Source organism: Physella acuta, unplaced genomic scaffold (assembly GCF_028476545.2).
Source record: "Physella acuta isolate Inbredline_101_S28 unplaced genomic scaffold, ASM2847654v3 ptg000194l, whole genome shotgun sequence".
NCBI lineage: Eukaryota > Metazoa > Mollusca > Gastropoda > Physidae > Physella > Physella acuta.
In genome coordinates this window covers 154691-169077 of record NW_026731713.1, presented here as the reverse complement: position 1 = coordinate 169077, position 14387 = coordinate 154691, and the positions used below count along the sequence as shown (strand labels likewise).

General features: G+C 40.3%; 1 protein-coding gene across 1 annotated transcript; it reads right to left on the bottom strand.

The window, feature by feature from the left end:
• Nucleotides 1–2283: 2283 nt before the first annotated feature.
• LOC131936889 (T-box brain protein 1-like) lies at nt 2284–12023 on the bottom strand (the record flags this gene model as incomplete). Its single annotated transcript, XM_059293986.1, has 4 exons — nt 11185–12023; nt 5726–5906; nt 2835–2924; nt 2284–2424 (listed from the first exon to the last, which is right to left on the bottom strand). Coding segments are annotated over exons 1-4 (1251 nt in total), but the record flags the coding sequence as incomplete, so codon positions are not given.
• Between the last annotated feature and the right edge of the window lie 2364 nt (nt 12024–14387).

Sequence of the window (14387 nt, the reverse complement as noted above, 5' to 3'; positions counted from 1 at the left end):
TTCCGATAACCGGACGTGGTACTTTTTCTACTTTGAATTTTTCAAAAGCCTATAACTTGAGTATTATTTCAGATAGATAAATGAAATTTTACATGTAAGTAAAAGATCTAATTCTCTGCCTTCTGTCAAATTTTGAGTAATTTCCGTTGACCGGAAGTACTAATTTACGCTATTTTCGATTTCTCAAAAAAACGCATGTAAATTACAAATAATATATTCTATTCTATTTTTAAAAGTAATTTAAAATCATGTCTATATTCAGAGTTATATAAGAATATTCGAGAAAGTTTAGGGGAGATCCCTCCCGGTTTTTTTATTCAACATTGGATTTTACCTACCCATCTATCTATATATATATATAATTCTCTTCTTGGATACCCTAGAAAACACCAAGCTGTACGCGCGCCTAGCAGCCCCCTCTCTTCCTCTCTAAGCATATCCCTACCACCCCTACATGGTCTGGTGAGCTGTGGTTCATGTTAAATGTTTACAATAGTAGAGCCGGGTTTAGTGACGGCTATTAAGGGCAGATAATTTAGTTTGAAACGATTTTAAACTTAGGGGAGGTAACTAAGAGGAGGCTGCTTTCACGGGGGGGGGGGGGGGAAGGAGGGTGGGGTGGAGGGGGTTATCGTCCTTAACTACCTACTGATTGTGTTTTAAAGCAAATATTTTCAGTGGTAGCATTGGTACTGTCGAATTCACAAATTATGAATGACTGAAAAGTAGAAAATAAAACAGCTAAATAGCGGCGTTAGCGGCGTATGATACGTCGCAGGTCGGCTCGTATCTATATATATAATTCTCTTCTGGGAGACGTTAGAAAACAAGCTGCAAGCGCGCCTTGCAGTCCCCTTTCTTTCTCTCTATCGCTACCGACCCCCCCCCCCCCCCCCCCACATGGTCAGGTGAGCTATGGTTCACGCTAAATGTTTACAAAACAATCGTAGAGCTTGGTTTGGTGACGGCTATTAGGGGCAGATAATTTAGTTTGAAACGATTTTAAACTTAGAGGAGGTAACTAAGAGGAGGCTGCTTTCACGTGGGGGGGGGGGGGTAGTGTTTTAAAGCAAATATTTTCAATGGCAGCATTGGTACTGTCGAATTCACAAATTATAAATTACTGAAAAGTAGAAAAAACAACTAAATAGAGGCGTATGATACGCAGCGGGTCGGCTCGTATATATATAATTCTCTTCATGGGGACCATGCGAGACACCAGGTAAACGCACGCCGTTACTCCCCCGCTCTCTAGGCATATAGCTACCACCTCCATCCCCACCATTCTGGTGATCTAAGGTTCACCCCGAATGTTTACAATCGCAGAGTCGGCCATTAGGGGCAGATAATTTAGCTTTTAAACTATTTTTTGAAACTAAGGGGAGGTAATACCATGTTATGCTTGATCTTTTCATTGTCGTCCGTAAACTGTCGTCACGGATAGCTGCTTTCGCGGTGGCGGAGGGGGGGGGGGGGGTGAAGTGGAAGGGATGGTAGTGTCGAAGTCACTAACGATGAAGTACTGAATAGTAGAAAATAAAACAACTAATTAGCGGCGTATGATACGCCGCGGGTCAGCTCGTATTCATAAATTCTGTGAAATTCCGTTCGGAAAATTTGTTCAAGCTTTTATTTAACTTGATTTTAACGTCTTTTGTCTTTAGCTTAAACATCAATAAATGCATCGTCCGTTAAGAGTCAAAACTTGCCAACGAAATTTCACCCACTTCCGCCAAACCTATTTGTTTCAAACTTGACATGTGGGTCAAAGCTAGATGACAATGTAATGTGACATCACTGGTTAAACATTGCTGATGAAGTACTCGTATTTTTGCGCTATTACACACATATTCGGTGCGTTATTTAGTTCACAAGTGGTTTTAGTCGGGCGATTTTATTTTATTTGCAGACCTACTGAACACTGAGACAATAAAAAAACTGATACAATGTTTATGAAAATGAACTAAAAAATGGTGTGTTGAGAGGAAGAGGGAGTGGTGTGTGAGTAACACTGAGGTAGTGTGTGAGGGAAGGTGTGGTGTGGTGTGAGTGTAGCACTGGGGTAGTGTGTGAGGGAAGTGTGTGGTGTGTGAGCAGCACTGAGATAGTGTGGGAGGAAAGTGTGAGGTGTGGGGTAGTGTGGGAGGGTGAGGGTGTGGTGTGGTGTGGTGTAGTGTGTGAGCAGCACTGATATAGTGTGGGAGGAAAGTGTGAGGTGTGGGGTAGTGTGTGAGGGTGAGGGTGGGGTGTGGTGTGGCGTGTGAGCATCACTGAGGTACTCACGTCTGTGTTCTGGTATGCCGTCACGGCGATGAACTGCGTGTCCACGAAGGCGTGGGAAATGATGACGTCACCTTCTTGACCGTCCACGTCTTCGGCTATGTTGATCCGTGGCTGGTAGCGGTGCATGGAATTCAAGATTATCTAGGGGAGGTAATTTGAAAAATTGTTAAGATAATCTAGGGGAGGTGATTTGAAAAATTTGTTACATAATCTCGGGGAAGTAATTGAAAAAAAAATTTGTCAAGACAATCTAGGGAAGGTAATTTTTAAATAGTCTATGGGGAGATAATTTGAAAAACCCGTTATGATAATCTAGGGGAGGTAATTGAAAAAAATATGGAAGGTCGTTTGAAAAATATGTCAAGGGAAGTAATTTTTCAAATGTCTGTCAAGGGAAATAATTCTTGTAAAATATGTTAAGCGTAATTGGTAAATACAACTTTAAGTGATAAAGCTAACATTTACTCGAATTGGTAAAGATAACTCTAGCAATAAAGATAACTCTAGCTGTCAAGATAACTTTAGCTGGGAAGATAACTATGGCAACTTACTTGTTTTTGTTTCGTCCCCTTGTTGTTCGTCAATTTGAGTTTACCAAAGCTGACGTCTTGCTTCATCCAGTGTGCGCCCGTGTTGGGGGACTCGGGGGTGGTGGTAAACTCGCCCCTCTGAGGGAGTAAAAAAAACATTTAGGGGCGCTAGGGGGGTGGTACACTCGCCCCTCTGAAGGAGTAAAAAAACATTTAGGGGCGCTAGGGAGGGGGGTGGTACACTCGCCCCTCTGAGGGAGTAAAAAAAAACATTTAGGGGCGCTAGGGGATATGCGATATCCTGAAAGGTATTGAGATGGAGATTTTGAGTCAGGTGGGGAGGGGGTCACCTCTTAAAACGGGGAGGGGAGGGGGAGCACCTATGTTGTCGCACCCATCTGACTTTTATGATCAACCAGTTAAGTGCCCCCGCGTGTTCAAATCGTAAGCTTTAATTACAAATTCAACTTTTAACACACACAAACTTTGTATATGAAACACACAATTATACAATTTATGTTTTTCTTAAGCTCAGAATTAATTTTCAATATTTTTTTAAATAAGAAATATTTTTAAAATTCATACATTTATTGGAGGTTGGTTTTTTTCCCATTGTGACTAAATAGACCGTAGTAGACTTCATTATAAACTATAAACTTTTGAACCTTCCTTTTTCCACCACCCTGTCCTTTCTAATGCACCAAAACAACAACTTGGTCACTTAATAAACAAGGAAAATAACGAAACAATCAACGGGATGACTATACATTTACAAGTATTTAAAACTTCATACCTTGTGTTTATGTTGTTAACTATTGTTATTTTAATGTCTTTATGTTATGATAGACTAAAGCCTCCACCATCTATTGAGACACGGCCTAACGTACCAATTTGTTTTGACGTACCACATGGCGTGGTTAAGAAACGGTGAAAATGGGCAAAGTGTCGGGACAATACCTCCGCGACAAAAGGGCTGACAATTCGCTAATTTACTGACACGCTGGCCAGCGGTCACTTGGCTGGATACACGTCATCCATCCACTGGACCGCATCCATTGGATACACGACATCCATACACTGGATCACATATATTGGATACAGGACAACCACTCAGTGGATGAACCCACATGATACCTACCCCATATCCAAACATAACACGTTAACTTGGACATATAAATCATTCACCGCGGTACTCCACCTAACTATCCTTTCAACAAATGTTTTACACTGCGAGTAGGTTGTAAGGCTCCAAATAGGCTCGTTACAAAATAACTTTTTCATTCCCATAAACATGTGATTTTGTACTGATATAAAAATGTCATAAGCTTAGTTACGCGAGTATAAAACGTGTTTTTTTTTAACACTGGGTTATAATCAAATTATTTTTTTACGAGATAAATTACCCGTTGAGGGAGAAATACAACGGGCGCTAGGTTGATAGTGTTGTCTCTTCTCTAAACCAAAACCAAAATCACCACCTTAACTTCAAATTTAACCGGAAACGAAAAATATTGAAAACGGATGTTTATCCAGAATCAGCATTTTTACCGGATTTAAGCTTGATCTCCACGTAGTTACTGCACATTGATACTAAATATAGTAGTAGCCATACTCCTAAACCTTGCCCCGCCCACCCCGAAGCACGTCTACCGTCCCCTTCAACGAAATAGAATTTATATAGAAAATATACTTCTACACATCTAAAAATAGAGGTCATAGTTCACCCAAAAGTATAGGACAAAAATAGGACTTAGTCTATATATTTCTTTTTCTTCTAGGGGGTGGGGTGACAACATGAAGTGCTGCTAAGGGTTGAAACCTGACCTAGAGACGCCACTAATTGAAGCGTAAGGTTAAAAACTGCTGTTTATCCCGTGGAACATTAAGGGCTGGTGAGTCTATGGAAATGGATATATGTGTATGGGGGGGGGGGGGGGGGGGCAATATAAGCCTGAACCTCTGGACCACTGGACGACACTGGTGGGCCGGTCAATGTGTCCATATTGTACGGGCACGTGAGGCGCTAATTTGCGCGAAACGGTGGCACAAAGCACTCCGCGAAGCTGGTCTAAAAATAAACGGCGGAAGGGAACCGCAGACACGCAAGTGTGTGAGGAAGGAGAAAGTAAAGGATAATGGCAAGAGGTGAAATTAGTCGATAATAAGAGCGAGCGGTAATTAGTTCGAATTGGATCTGCTTCGCGGAACGTAAACATTAGCCGAGAAAATAAAGCAGTCGAAATGCATTGTGGGGCTCAGAAAATTATTTTACGGCATTGTGAAATACGAAATTTTAAAGCAACTAAATGGTCACCTCTATACTACAATATATGAGTCTCCATCTATGTAAAAAATATACTCAATATATTACTGTATCTATCACTCTATATCAAAATAGTAAGTAGAATTTTTCCAAGAAGTGGTGGTATTAAAAAACAGTTATATACACGATCACACACAATCACACACACACACTGAACACAAAAAAATTTTCTTCACAATCAAAAATACAAACGCAGTAGGTCCCTCTTTTCAGCTTGTTCATGTATGTACAGCCATTACATTTAGACCAGTAAACAGCTCTTTACTTGGTCCATAAAACATAAATGCGCATCAGTGTTTCTTCCAGACATTTTTCTCCGGGGGGGGGGGGGGGGGGGGCTTTTGAAATTTTCGGGGAGGGGGGGGGGGCGATCAACATTTTTCGGGGGGGGGGGGGCGGACACTAGTAAAAGTGTATGTTTACTATATAAAATCCATCTCGTTCGGGGAGGCGGTAGACGGAGCCCCCCCCCCCCCCCCCGAAGAGATGCCTGGAAGAAACTCTGATGCGGATAAATACAGAAGGGGGGGGGAGCGATATTTTTTGTCACTGTAAGTTTTAGGGAGAGTGGAAAATGCAAGCCTTAAACTACAGGTAAAAAAAAAAATCTCTTACCTTGAGGGAGGGGCTCGGCGGTGCCACATGAGACCCACTTCCCGCCTTGAAACTTCCAGTGGTTGTTGTCTGCTAGCGACATGTCCACGTACACGTGGTACTTCTTGTGGGGGTCAAGGCCACTCATGACGTAATGCAACACAGGAAACATGCGTCTGAATGGAAAAGAAACCAAAAAAAAAACAATTAGCTAACGACTATAATTTTTTAATTCAACCTCACATGTAGAGTAAGGTCACATGATATGTTGGTCATTGTATGGTCAGATCTTGAAACTTGAACCATTGGCGTCACTAGGTCGGGTGTCACCTGGTTGGTAAGTGAGGTTGTCACCCCCCCCCCCTACAGTTTTGACCTTTCGGTATGGTCCCACACCCCTACTACTTTTTAAATTGTTTTAACTGGATAAAAAAAATTGTAAGACACATAGATTTTGGCGTCACCCCCACCCCTTATAGTTTCATCCAGTGCAGACCTATATACACCTATGTTTTTATAAGGGAAAGTTCTCACGTAATACATCGCAACTTATTGATTGGGTATGACGATAAGATTACTAATTAAGAACGGATTAAGAACGTTCGACTTGGAAAGAAAGTTAAAAGACAAAAATAAGTTGTTTTAATAATTAAATTTTAAATTACTGTTATATTTGAACCGGTGGCGTAGCGTGGTCGGGTGTCACCCGGTGCGGCACTTAATGGTGTCACCCCCTCAGAGGCGTAGCGACTCTTGGTGTCACCCCCCTAAATGGTGTCACCCGGTGCAGTCCGCACCCCCCCCCCCCTCGCTACGCCTCTGATTTGAACCATCTCTAAATATTAAAACGAAGTATATAAAAAATATACAATCCTCATCTTAACAAAATTTTATTTAGCCTATTGCTACTGTGTTCTCTATCGCCTCTAGGCTGTTGTGAATACTGTACTTTGAATAATCACTTTTTTACAGAGGCGTAGCGAGGTGGGCGGGCGGGGGGACATATGTCCCCGGGCGCCGACCTTAGGAGGGGCGCCATGAAAGTTTGACGGGGGGGGTGCAAATGAAAAGTTCGAGGGGGGTGCAAATCGAAAGTTTGTCCCTGGGCGCCGGGAAGGGTCGCTACGCCTCTGCTTTTTTATGAACCATCAATAATAGTAATCAGTATTTTTTATTTTATGTAGAATAATAATTTTAAAAATTAAGTATTGGGATTTAAGAGCATTGAAAAATGCCGAGAGATTTTCATATGAGAATGGAAATGTGGACACGAATGGATCAAATACAATCAATACAACAATGATTTAAAACTACGAAATATTTCATCACTTGTAGTACTTTCCCATCCCAAAATATTTGGCGGATTTTCGTTACCTGCTGCTTATAGACTTACAGACATGCCATTGATACCTCCACGCCCTCTATGTACTAAAGGGACGCCATCTGACCCAACAATACCAAAACTCGCGAATCATCTCCCCTTTGTTTACGTGGCGGCGACGTTTGATCTTCCCTGAGTACAACTCACTGGCCGCGCGGTGCGACACGGCGTACACCAACTCGCACCATCGCACCTCGGCGGTGATTCAATGATCGCTGCGTCAACATTGTTGTTACACAATCACAAACTCGGGCCCTACCCGTCGTCGTTCATTCAGAAGTGCTAGCCAGATTTTTTGCGTCTGTCGACCAAATGATTGGCCAGGTAGTGTAGTCTGACGGCTGAACACTGATTGTTTATTAAACATTGCCCAGATTTTTAAAGTCTTCATAATAATGGACTGGATTTAGTAAACATTATTGAAACGATTAAACAAAAAGCCGACATCAAAGCGAAGAAGTAAAAATACAACACAAAAATATTTGTGGCGGAAAAGTTTCTGAACTTTGAACTTTGATGTTGCTTAGTTTTAAACAAATTGTCTGTGATGTGTTAACATTATTCATAACACTATTTGATGGGCCAATGATTGTATGATAAGATTGAACAGTATATTCATGTATGTTTTATTTTAATAAATGAAATTTTTTGTTAAAATGTGTGTATTGACATAGACGTAACCATCTGTTGTAGGTGTGGTGTGTGGGTGTGGTGTGGATGGTGTGGTGTGTGAGGGTGTGGTGTGTGAAGGTGTGGTGCTATGTGTAGTTGTGGTTGTGGTGTTTAGGGTGTGGGGAGTAAAGGTGGGGGGTGTTATGTGTGGGTGTGGTGTGTGGTGTGTACGGTGTGGTGTGAGGGTGGGGGTAATATGTGTGGGTGTGGTGTGTAGGGTGCGAGGTGTGGGGTATATTGGGTGCGGTAAAAAGATAAAGGAGGAAGCTCAACATCCACTTAGCTATGTGGGTTTTTAAAAATTCCGGTAAATGGAACTATTAGAACTCTCCAGATAAGGAAGGCGCTATTAGACGGGAATATAAGGCAAGAAAAAAAGTATGAGGTAAGGTTAAGTCACAATGAAGTGGCTGTGACGTAAATATTACGTCACTAATCAACCTCTGTCGGTGACATCAAAGGTACACCTCGCGAGATGAAAGGAAATCACAGGTGGGACAGCCAGACAAACATCTTATTGGAGGGGCAAGGAGGGGGGGGGGGGGTGGGGGCAGCGAGAGGCAATAGGGGACTGAGGTTTTACATCATTTAAATTTATTTTGAAATTTGACTGAAATGTGTACGCCTATAGACATTAACAAACGTTACTTAAAATAATTTTTCGTTAAACGTTTAGTTTAAATTACATAAAAGTAAGTCTTTTTCAGCTAGAGTCAATTTCCTTAAAGAACAAATGACAGTAAAGACATGGCATTCGTCTGGTTAGCCAATAAAAAAACAAGTTAATAAAAAGTCTAGTGACAATTTAAGCGCAATTTCCTTAATTAATTTTTTGTGACCGAACGAAAGGATATTTTTGAAAACTTTCTTCGGCAATATTGTTCTAAATTATGGCAGGAATCGATTGGTACATGTGTCAAGTCGCTAAGTGATCTGGTTGCCGAGATATGGGCCAAAAACTGCATTTTTTTGGCTTTTCCGGGAAATCCAGGAAGGAATTCCGGGAATTTTTTTGGCCAACAATCATCCTCGGAACTTGCTTAACATATTTGCTATTGGAACTAGTCCTCGATATTGCTTCGTTGAGGAGGAGATACTACTTAAAGCTGCGGACACACACACATCCATCCATCCATCCATCCATCCATCCATCCATCCATCCATCCATCCATCCATCCATCCATCCATCCATCCATCCATCCATCCATCCATCCATCCATCCATCCATCCATCCATCCATCCATCCATCCATCCATCCATCCATCCATCCATCCATCCATCCATCCATCCATCCATCCATCCATCCATCCATCCATCCATCCATCCATCCATCCATCCATCCATCCATCCATCCATCCATCCATCCATCCATCCATCCCTCCATCCCTCCATCCATCCCTCCCTCCATCCATCCATCCATCCATCCATCCATCTAACCAGAAATAACGAATTAATAATCGCAATTGTCAGTATGGAAATTGCACTAAAAACAACACACCATTTGCGAACGGGAGGTAATCATAAAAAACAATGTTAATGTATTTAAAACAGTGGGTTTTAACCTTTTTTGAGGTACTGAACCTTAACAGTTTCAAATGCGCATTCACCGAACCCTTCTACGGTGACGAAATCCAATTGTGAATCTTAAGAGTCGGGTGTGTGTTTTGACCACGAACCCCTAAGACTGACTCACCGGACGATTCGATCGATCTTAGGCTATTTAGTAATCTCAAAAATGTAGGAAGAATTTATTTTCTTTGCTAATTGGATTGGACTCAAAATATTAACAAAACCAAAATTATGATACAAAATGCATCTAGCAATGAAGCTATTAAAATAAAACGACACACAGGTAGAGGAAGTAAAAGATTTCACATTTTTAGGCAGCATTGTCAACAATGTAGGTGCATGCACCATTGAAATTAAAACACGCATCTCAAAGTCAATTGAATCTTTACAAGCATGCAAAAAAGGCGATCTACAGTCTTCTCCAAGGAGTCGTCCATAAATGACGTCAGACTCATAGGGGGGGGGGGGGAGGGGGGTCCGTAATTTTGTGACGGTGTGTGATGAGGGGGAAGGGGTGTGGTGTGACTTCACAATTTTGCAGCATAAAAAGCAATGTAAGAAAACGAATTTAAGCCGTTATTTTTGCGTTTTAGAAAACTGTTTTAATAAATTGTAATAGGAATTGATTAAATACTTAATGTTGACAGAGTTCAGACAAGATTTTGTAAAAATATCGACGCTTTAAGAAAAATTCAACTGCAATTGTGAGGGGGGGGGGGGGTTGTAGGCTGAGGTGTGACGTCATTTTAGGGAGGGGGTTGGCTTTTTGAGACGATGTGTGACGGAGGGGAGTGGGGAGGTAAAAATCGTCAAAAAAACGTGACGTCGTAGTCATATTATAGATGACTCCAAGACCAATTTCAAACTTTTCAAACGTTAAGTCATAAGCGCCTTTCCGTGCGGCAGTGAATGTTGGAAAGCAACAACCACTACCAACCAATCAGTGGGTTGCTTACAACGTGTGCGTTAGGGGGATAAGGCATCATTTTGTTTAGCGCCTTGTCTAACGATAAGAGAAACGGAAGCCGTTTCAGAGGTAATCGAGAATAGGTTGTGTTGGGTGGGCTATGTGCTAAGGATGAGTTCGGATGAAAGCACTGAAATGTTACTGCAGTGGACGACTCAAGGGGCAAGGAAACAGGGTAGGGCTACCGAGGCTTGGAGACGCACAGAAGAAAACCGACATGAGTCTTGAGGAGTTCGGCTGAGACCGGCAAAAATGGAAAGAACTTTCTGTGACTGCCCCGTGTGTCGTCCTCAGACGATAATGACAATTAGCTTTTCAACCCGTTCCGTTTTAGTGCATTTTTAGCATAATTATATTTCCTCACACGAAAATGGGATCGATGTAGACTTGTAAACTTAGACATCACCACATTACATCTTAAAAAGAATTATTTCAACTAATAGCCTGAAATAAATCACACATACTTTTCAAATACTTCATTCAAACAATTTTCGTGTAAATTTCTTTTGATAAATACAGTATAAGCCAGCTTCTTTTAAACTTATTCTTATAAGATTGTTCTTTAGTCTGTTTGTCTGTTTTCGGTCTGTCTGTTAGTGACTTATTTAAACTCCCGCACTCGCGTAAGTAGCAGATAATTGTCCTTTTGAGTTACTATTTGGGTTACAAAGGAATTTTTTTTTAAATATTGTTTTTAAAACTTAAATTTCTAATTTCTTTTGTATCTTTACAATATCTTTACAATATCTTAATAAATATCTTAATATTTAAATTTAGAAAACATAAAAAGGCTTTCAAGTATATTAATGCAATGAAAGTAAGAAAATAACCTTCTTTAGTGCAAGTATTGATCTATAAATCTTACCTTCCGTGTTTTGTGATGATCATCTCGTTAGAGTGGATGTGGAACTTAGCCCACATGTCCCCGTTGTACAGGCTGACCACACAGTTGTTTTTTCCTTTGGCGGTCCAGGTGGGCACGGGGTTGCCAGCCCCTAGTCGGCGGACTTTCAGGGGTGGGGGCGGGCAGTCCGGGTGTGGTTGGCCACTTTCTGGATGTGGCATGGCCACACTTGGGGGCCATTGGTGGTAGTAGTGTGGGTCGTAGTGCAGTGTGGACATGTGTTCCGGGTGGTAGAACGGTGGTGAGACTTTTCCCGGTGAATGGTGACTCATAACAGGTGAATGGTGACCTACAACAGGAGACTGGTGACTGATGGTTGGTGATTGGTGACTCAAAACTGGTGATTGGTGACCAATAGCAGGTGAATGGTGACTCATAACAGGTGATTGGTGACCTACAGCAGGTGAATGGTGACCCGTGAAGGGGTTCACCCTGGCCTGATAATCCTCAACACTGACATTGTAGTTTTGAAAAGTTTGTTGGTGAAAGTTTTGAGTTTGTTTTTGATGGAAGTTCGGGGTCTGCTTTTGGAAAGGCTTCAGCTCCGTGAAGACCTTCTCGTGACGGTAGTCTCCGTGTTGTTGTGTGCTGGGATGATGTAGGCCAGACGCCTTGTGGCCGGCGTGTTGACTGTACAGGTCCCCGTCAAAGAACGACGGGTACGTGCTGGTGTAGGTCCTATCGTCTGCTGTGGTGACGCCGTACGTGTCGTAAGCAGACGACGGGCTGAGTCTCTGGAAGTGCTGGACGGAACCCTGCGGGACGGGTGCCAGATTGAGAGAGGATCCACCCGCCATCATGGTGAACCGGGTTATGTTTTTAAATGTACGATTTTAAACGGGGTTTACGTTATTTTGGACGTAGTAGTATTGATGACAGTAGGAATTTTAGCTGTTGAAAACAAATTCAATGAGAAGTTTATGTTAGTTTTTATTCTCAGACTAAAAAAGATTTTTTTAAAATTCTTGGATCATTTAAACATGGCCAGGTTATGTGATATAAGCCTATTATTTCAAGCATTAAAGATAAATAATTACTATCGAGAATACAACGTAAACATCCATCCCTTCAAATACCGATGATCGATAGGTCCGAAAGTGGACTTTTATATAGCGTTGAGGGTATGTAATGAAAAAAATACATGACATGCAAGCTGAGATAAATTAATAAGGAAAATTAAGTAGACTTGAACTAGATCGTTTTTTTTAATCAGATAGAATATTTTTTTTTTAATTGAACGTTTTTCCTATTTATTTCATCATAATTTTGTTTTAAACAAACAACAAAGTTTGCAGCGATGTTAAAAAAAAATGTTAGGTTAATTTATTGTGTAATTGTGACAATGAAGAGCCTCAGACTGATAGTTACATTTTAAGTACTGACTAGACGCGAAAAGTTGAGCTCAGATTATAAGTTTTTTGCTTTTAGAAATAAAAAAAAAAATATTTAACAATCTTTTAACTTTATTTTTTTCTATTTTGTCAATAAATGTAATTGGTGCTTGTATGTCCCATCACCTTCACCCTCTCCGCCCCCAAGTATGTGAGATTTATTTTTACCTCGATCTTTTTTTTTAAATGACATTAATTTAAACATTGTTGTCAAAAACTTCGCAATTAATTTTAATTCACGTCATAACAAAAAAATAGCTGTTGAAAATATATAAATGGCACCCTAAAATTATTGTTTTACTATAATGAAAATAAACTGTCTTAAGCCCTGAATGAGATCCACATTCCACCCTACACACACACATCCCACCCTACACACACACACATTGTGCTAGCTGTAAGGTTTAACTAGCACGCGATTCAGAGATTTGTGAGTTTAAAAAAATCCACGTATATTCAATCATTAATGAATTGATTGCTCATCCACAAGACTCATGCCATGCACAAAAGATTAACGGTACTCACATTTATTATTTAAACAATTTTAAGTTTATGCGACGCTCAGTTAAAAAGGTGATTAGGTTATAAAATTTAGAATGATTAAATTATGTGTTAGTTTATGTTAATTTATGTTTTGTGTCTTCTGTATGATAGCAGAATCTTGTGGAATGTGTTTTAAGTTGCAAATGTTTGTTTTTTCTTTTGTTTTAAATTAATTATTGATTAATTAAATAGAGCATCTTCCAAACCTTACGGTCCATTGGGCAGGTAAGGTAGAGTTCATATGTTTCTGTCATTTCGGTATATGAAGGGATAGTCTTGTCAGCACTATGCCCAGGATTCTTTACTTTCCCTAACATGAGTCAGGTACCCATTAGAGCTGGGTGAACTCATGGACTTCCTATGTCCTCGAGTCCTGGTTACGAACTCAAGACTTTCTGGCAAGCAGTTGATTGCTCTACCATTTAAACACGCCGTATAATGTTAATTATTTAATTAAAACAGTAATTTTTATTTGTTTTGTTTTTCAGACTCTGATCTCATGATATGGAAGCTCGGCGAATGAATTAGAATCGCACCCACTACTGTCGTACTCTACATGTAAACCACCCAACCTTTGTTTTGAATACAAACTAACTTTTTAACGGTTTTAATTGAATTGTATGTAATGACCGTTTAGGTTTATGTATAACGAGTGACCAATTTTTCGGATGTATTAGGTTTGATGAAACACGTACGAGTACTTCAAAATGCGCGTGACGATAGGATGGGTACACGAATTTGTGTCGCTGAGATTAGGAATAGATAATCTAGAATTAACCCCCCCCCCTCAATCTTGTTTTACTTGTTAAAAGATTTTTGTTGATGAGTTTCGTGTAGTAGAGTTTTATACCAACACATCCATACCATTAGCGTGTATCCCCTTGGATTTTTTAAAATCAAGAATCATAATTATGCTCTGTACAATCGCTGCTTTAATGTGGCATTCGATCATTACTGTCTTAATTTTTTAGTTTATTTTTACATTTTACTAAGAGGAAAAAAAACAAATTGCAATACTTTAGTTATATTTCAACTAATAAAATGTAGAAATGACTGCCGGTGATGAAAATAATTTGCAGTTTTTCATCGATAAAACGTTAATTTATTAGTTTAGTTATAAATTATGTCGGTTTAAAGTGTGGTTCAATGTTCGTTAATATTCGGCTCCGAATGGCTTCGAATATACAACTGCCGCTCTTTGAATGTACAATTGCTGCTCTTTGATAAAAC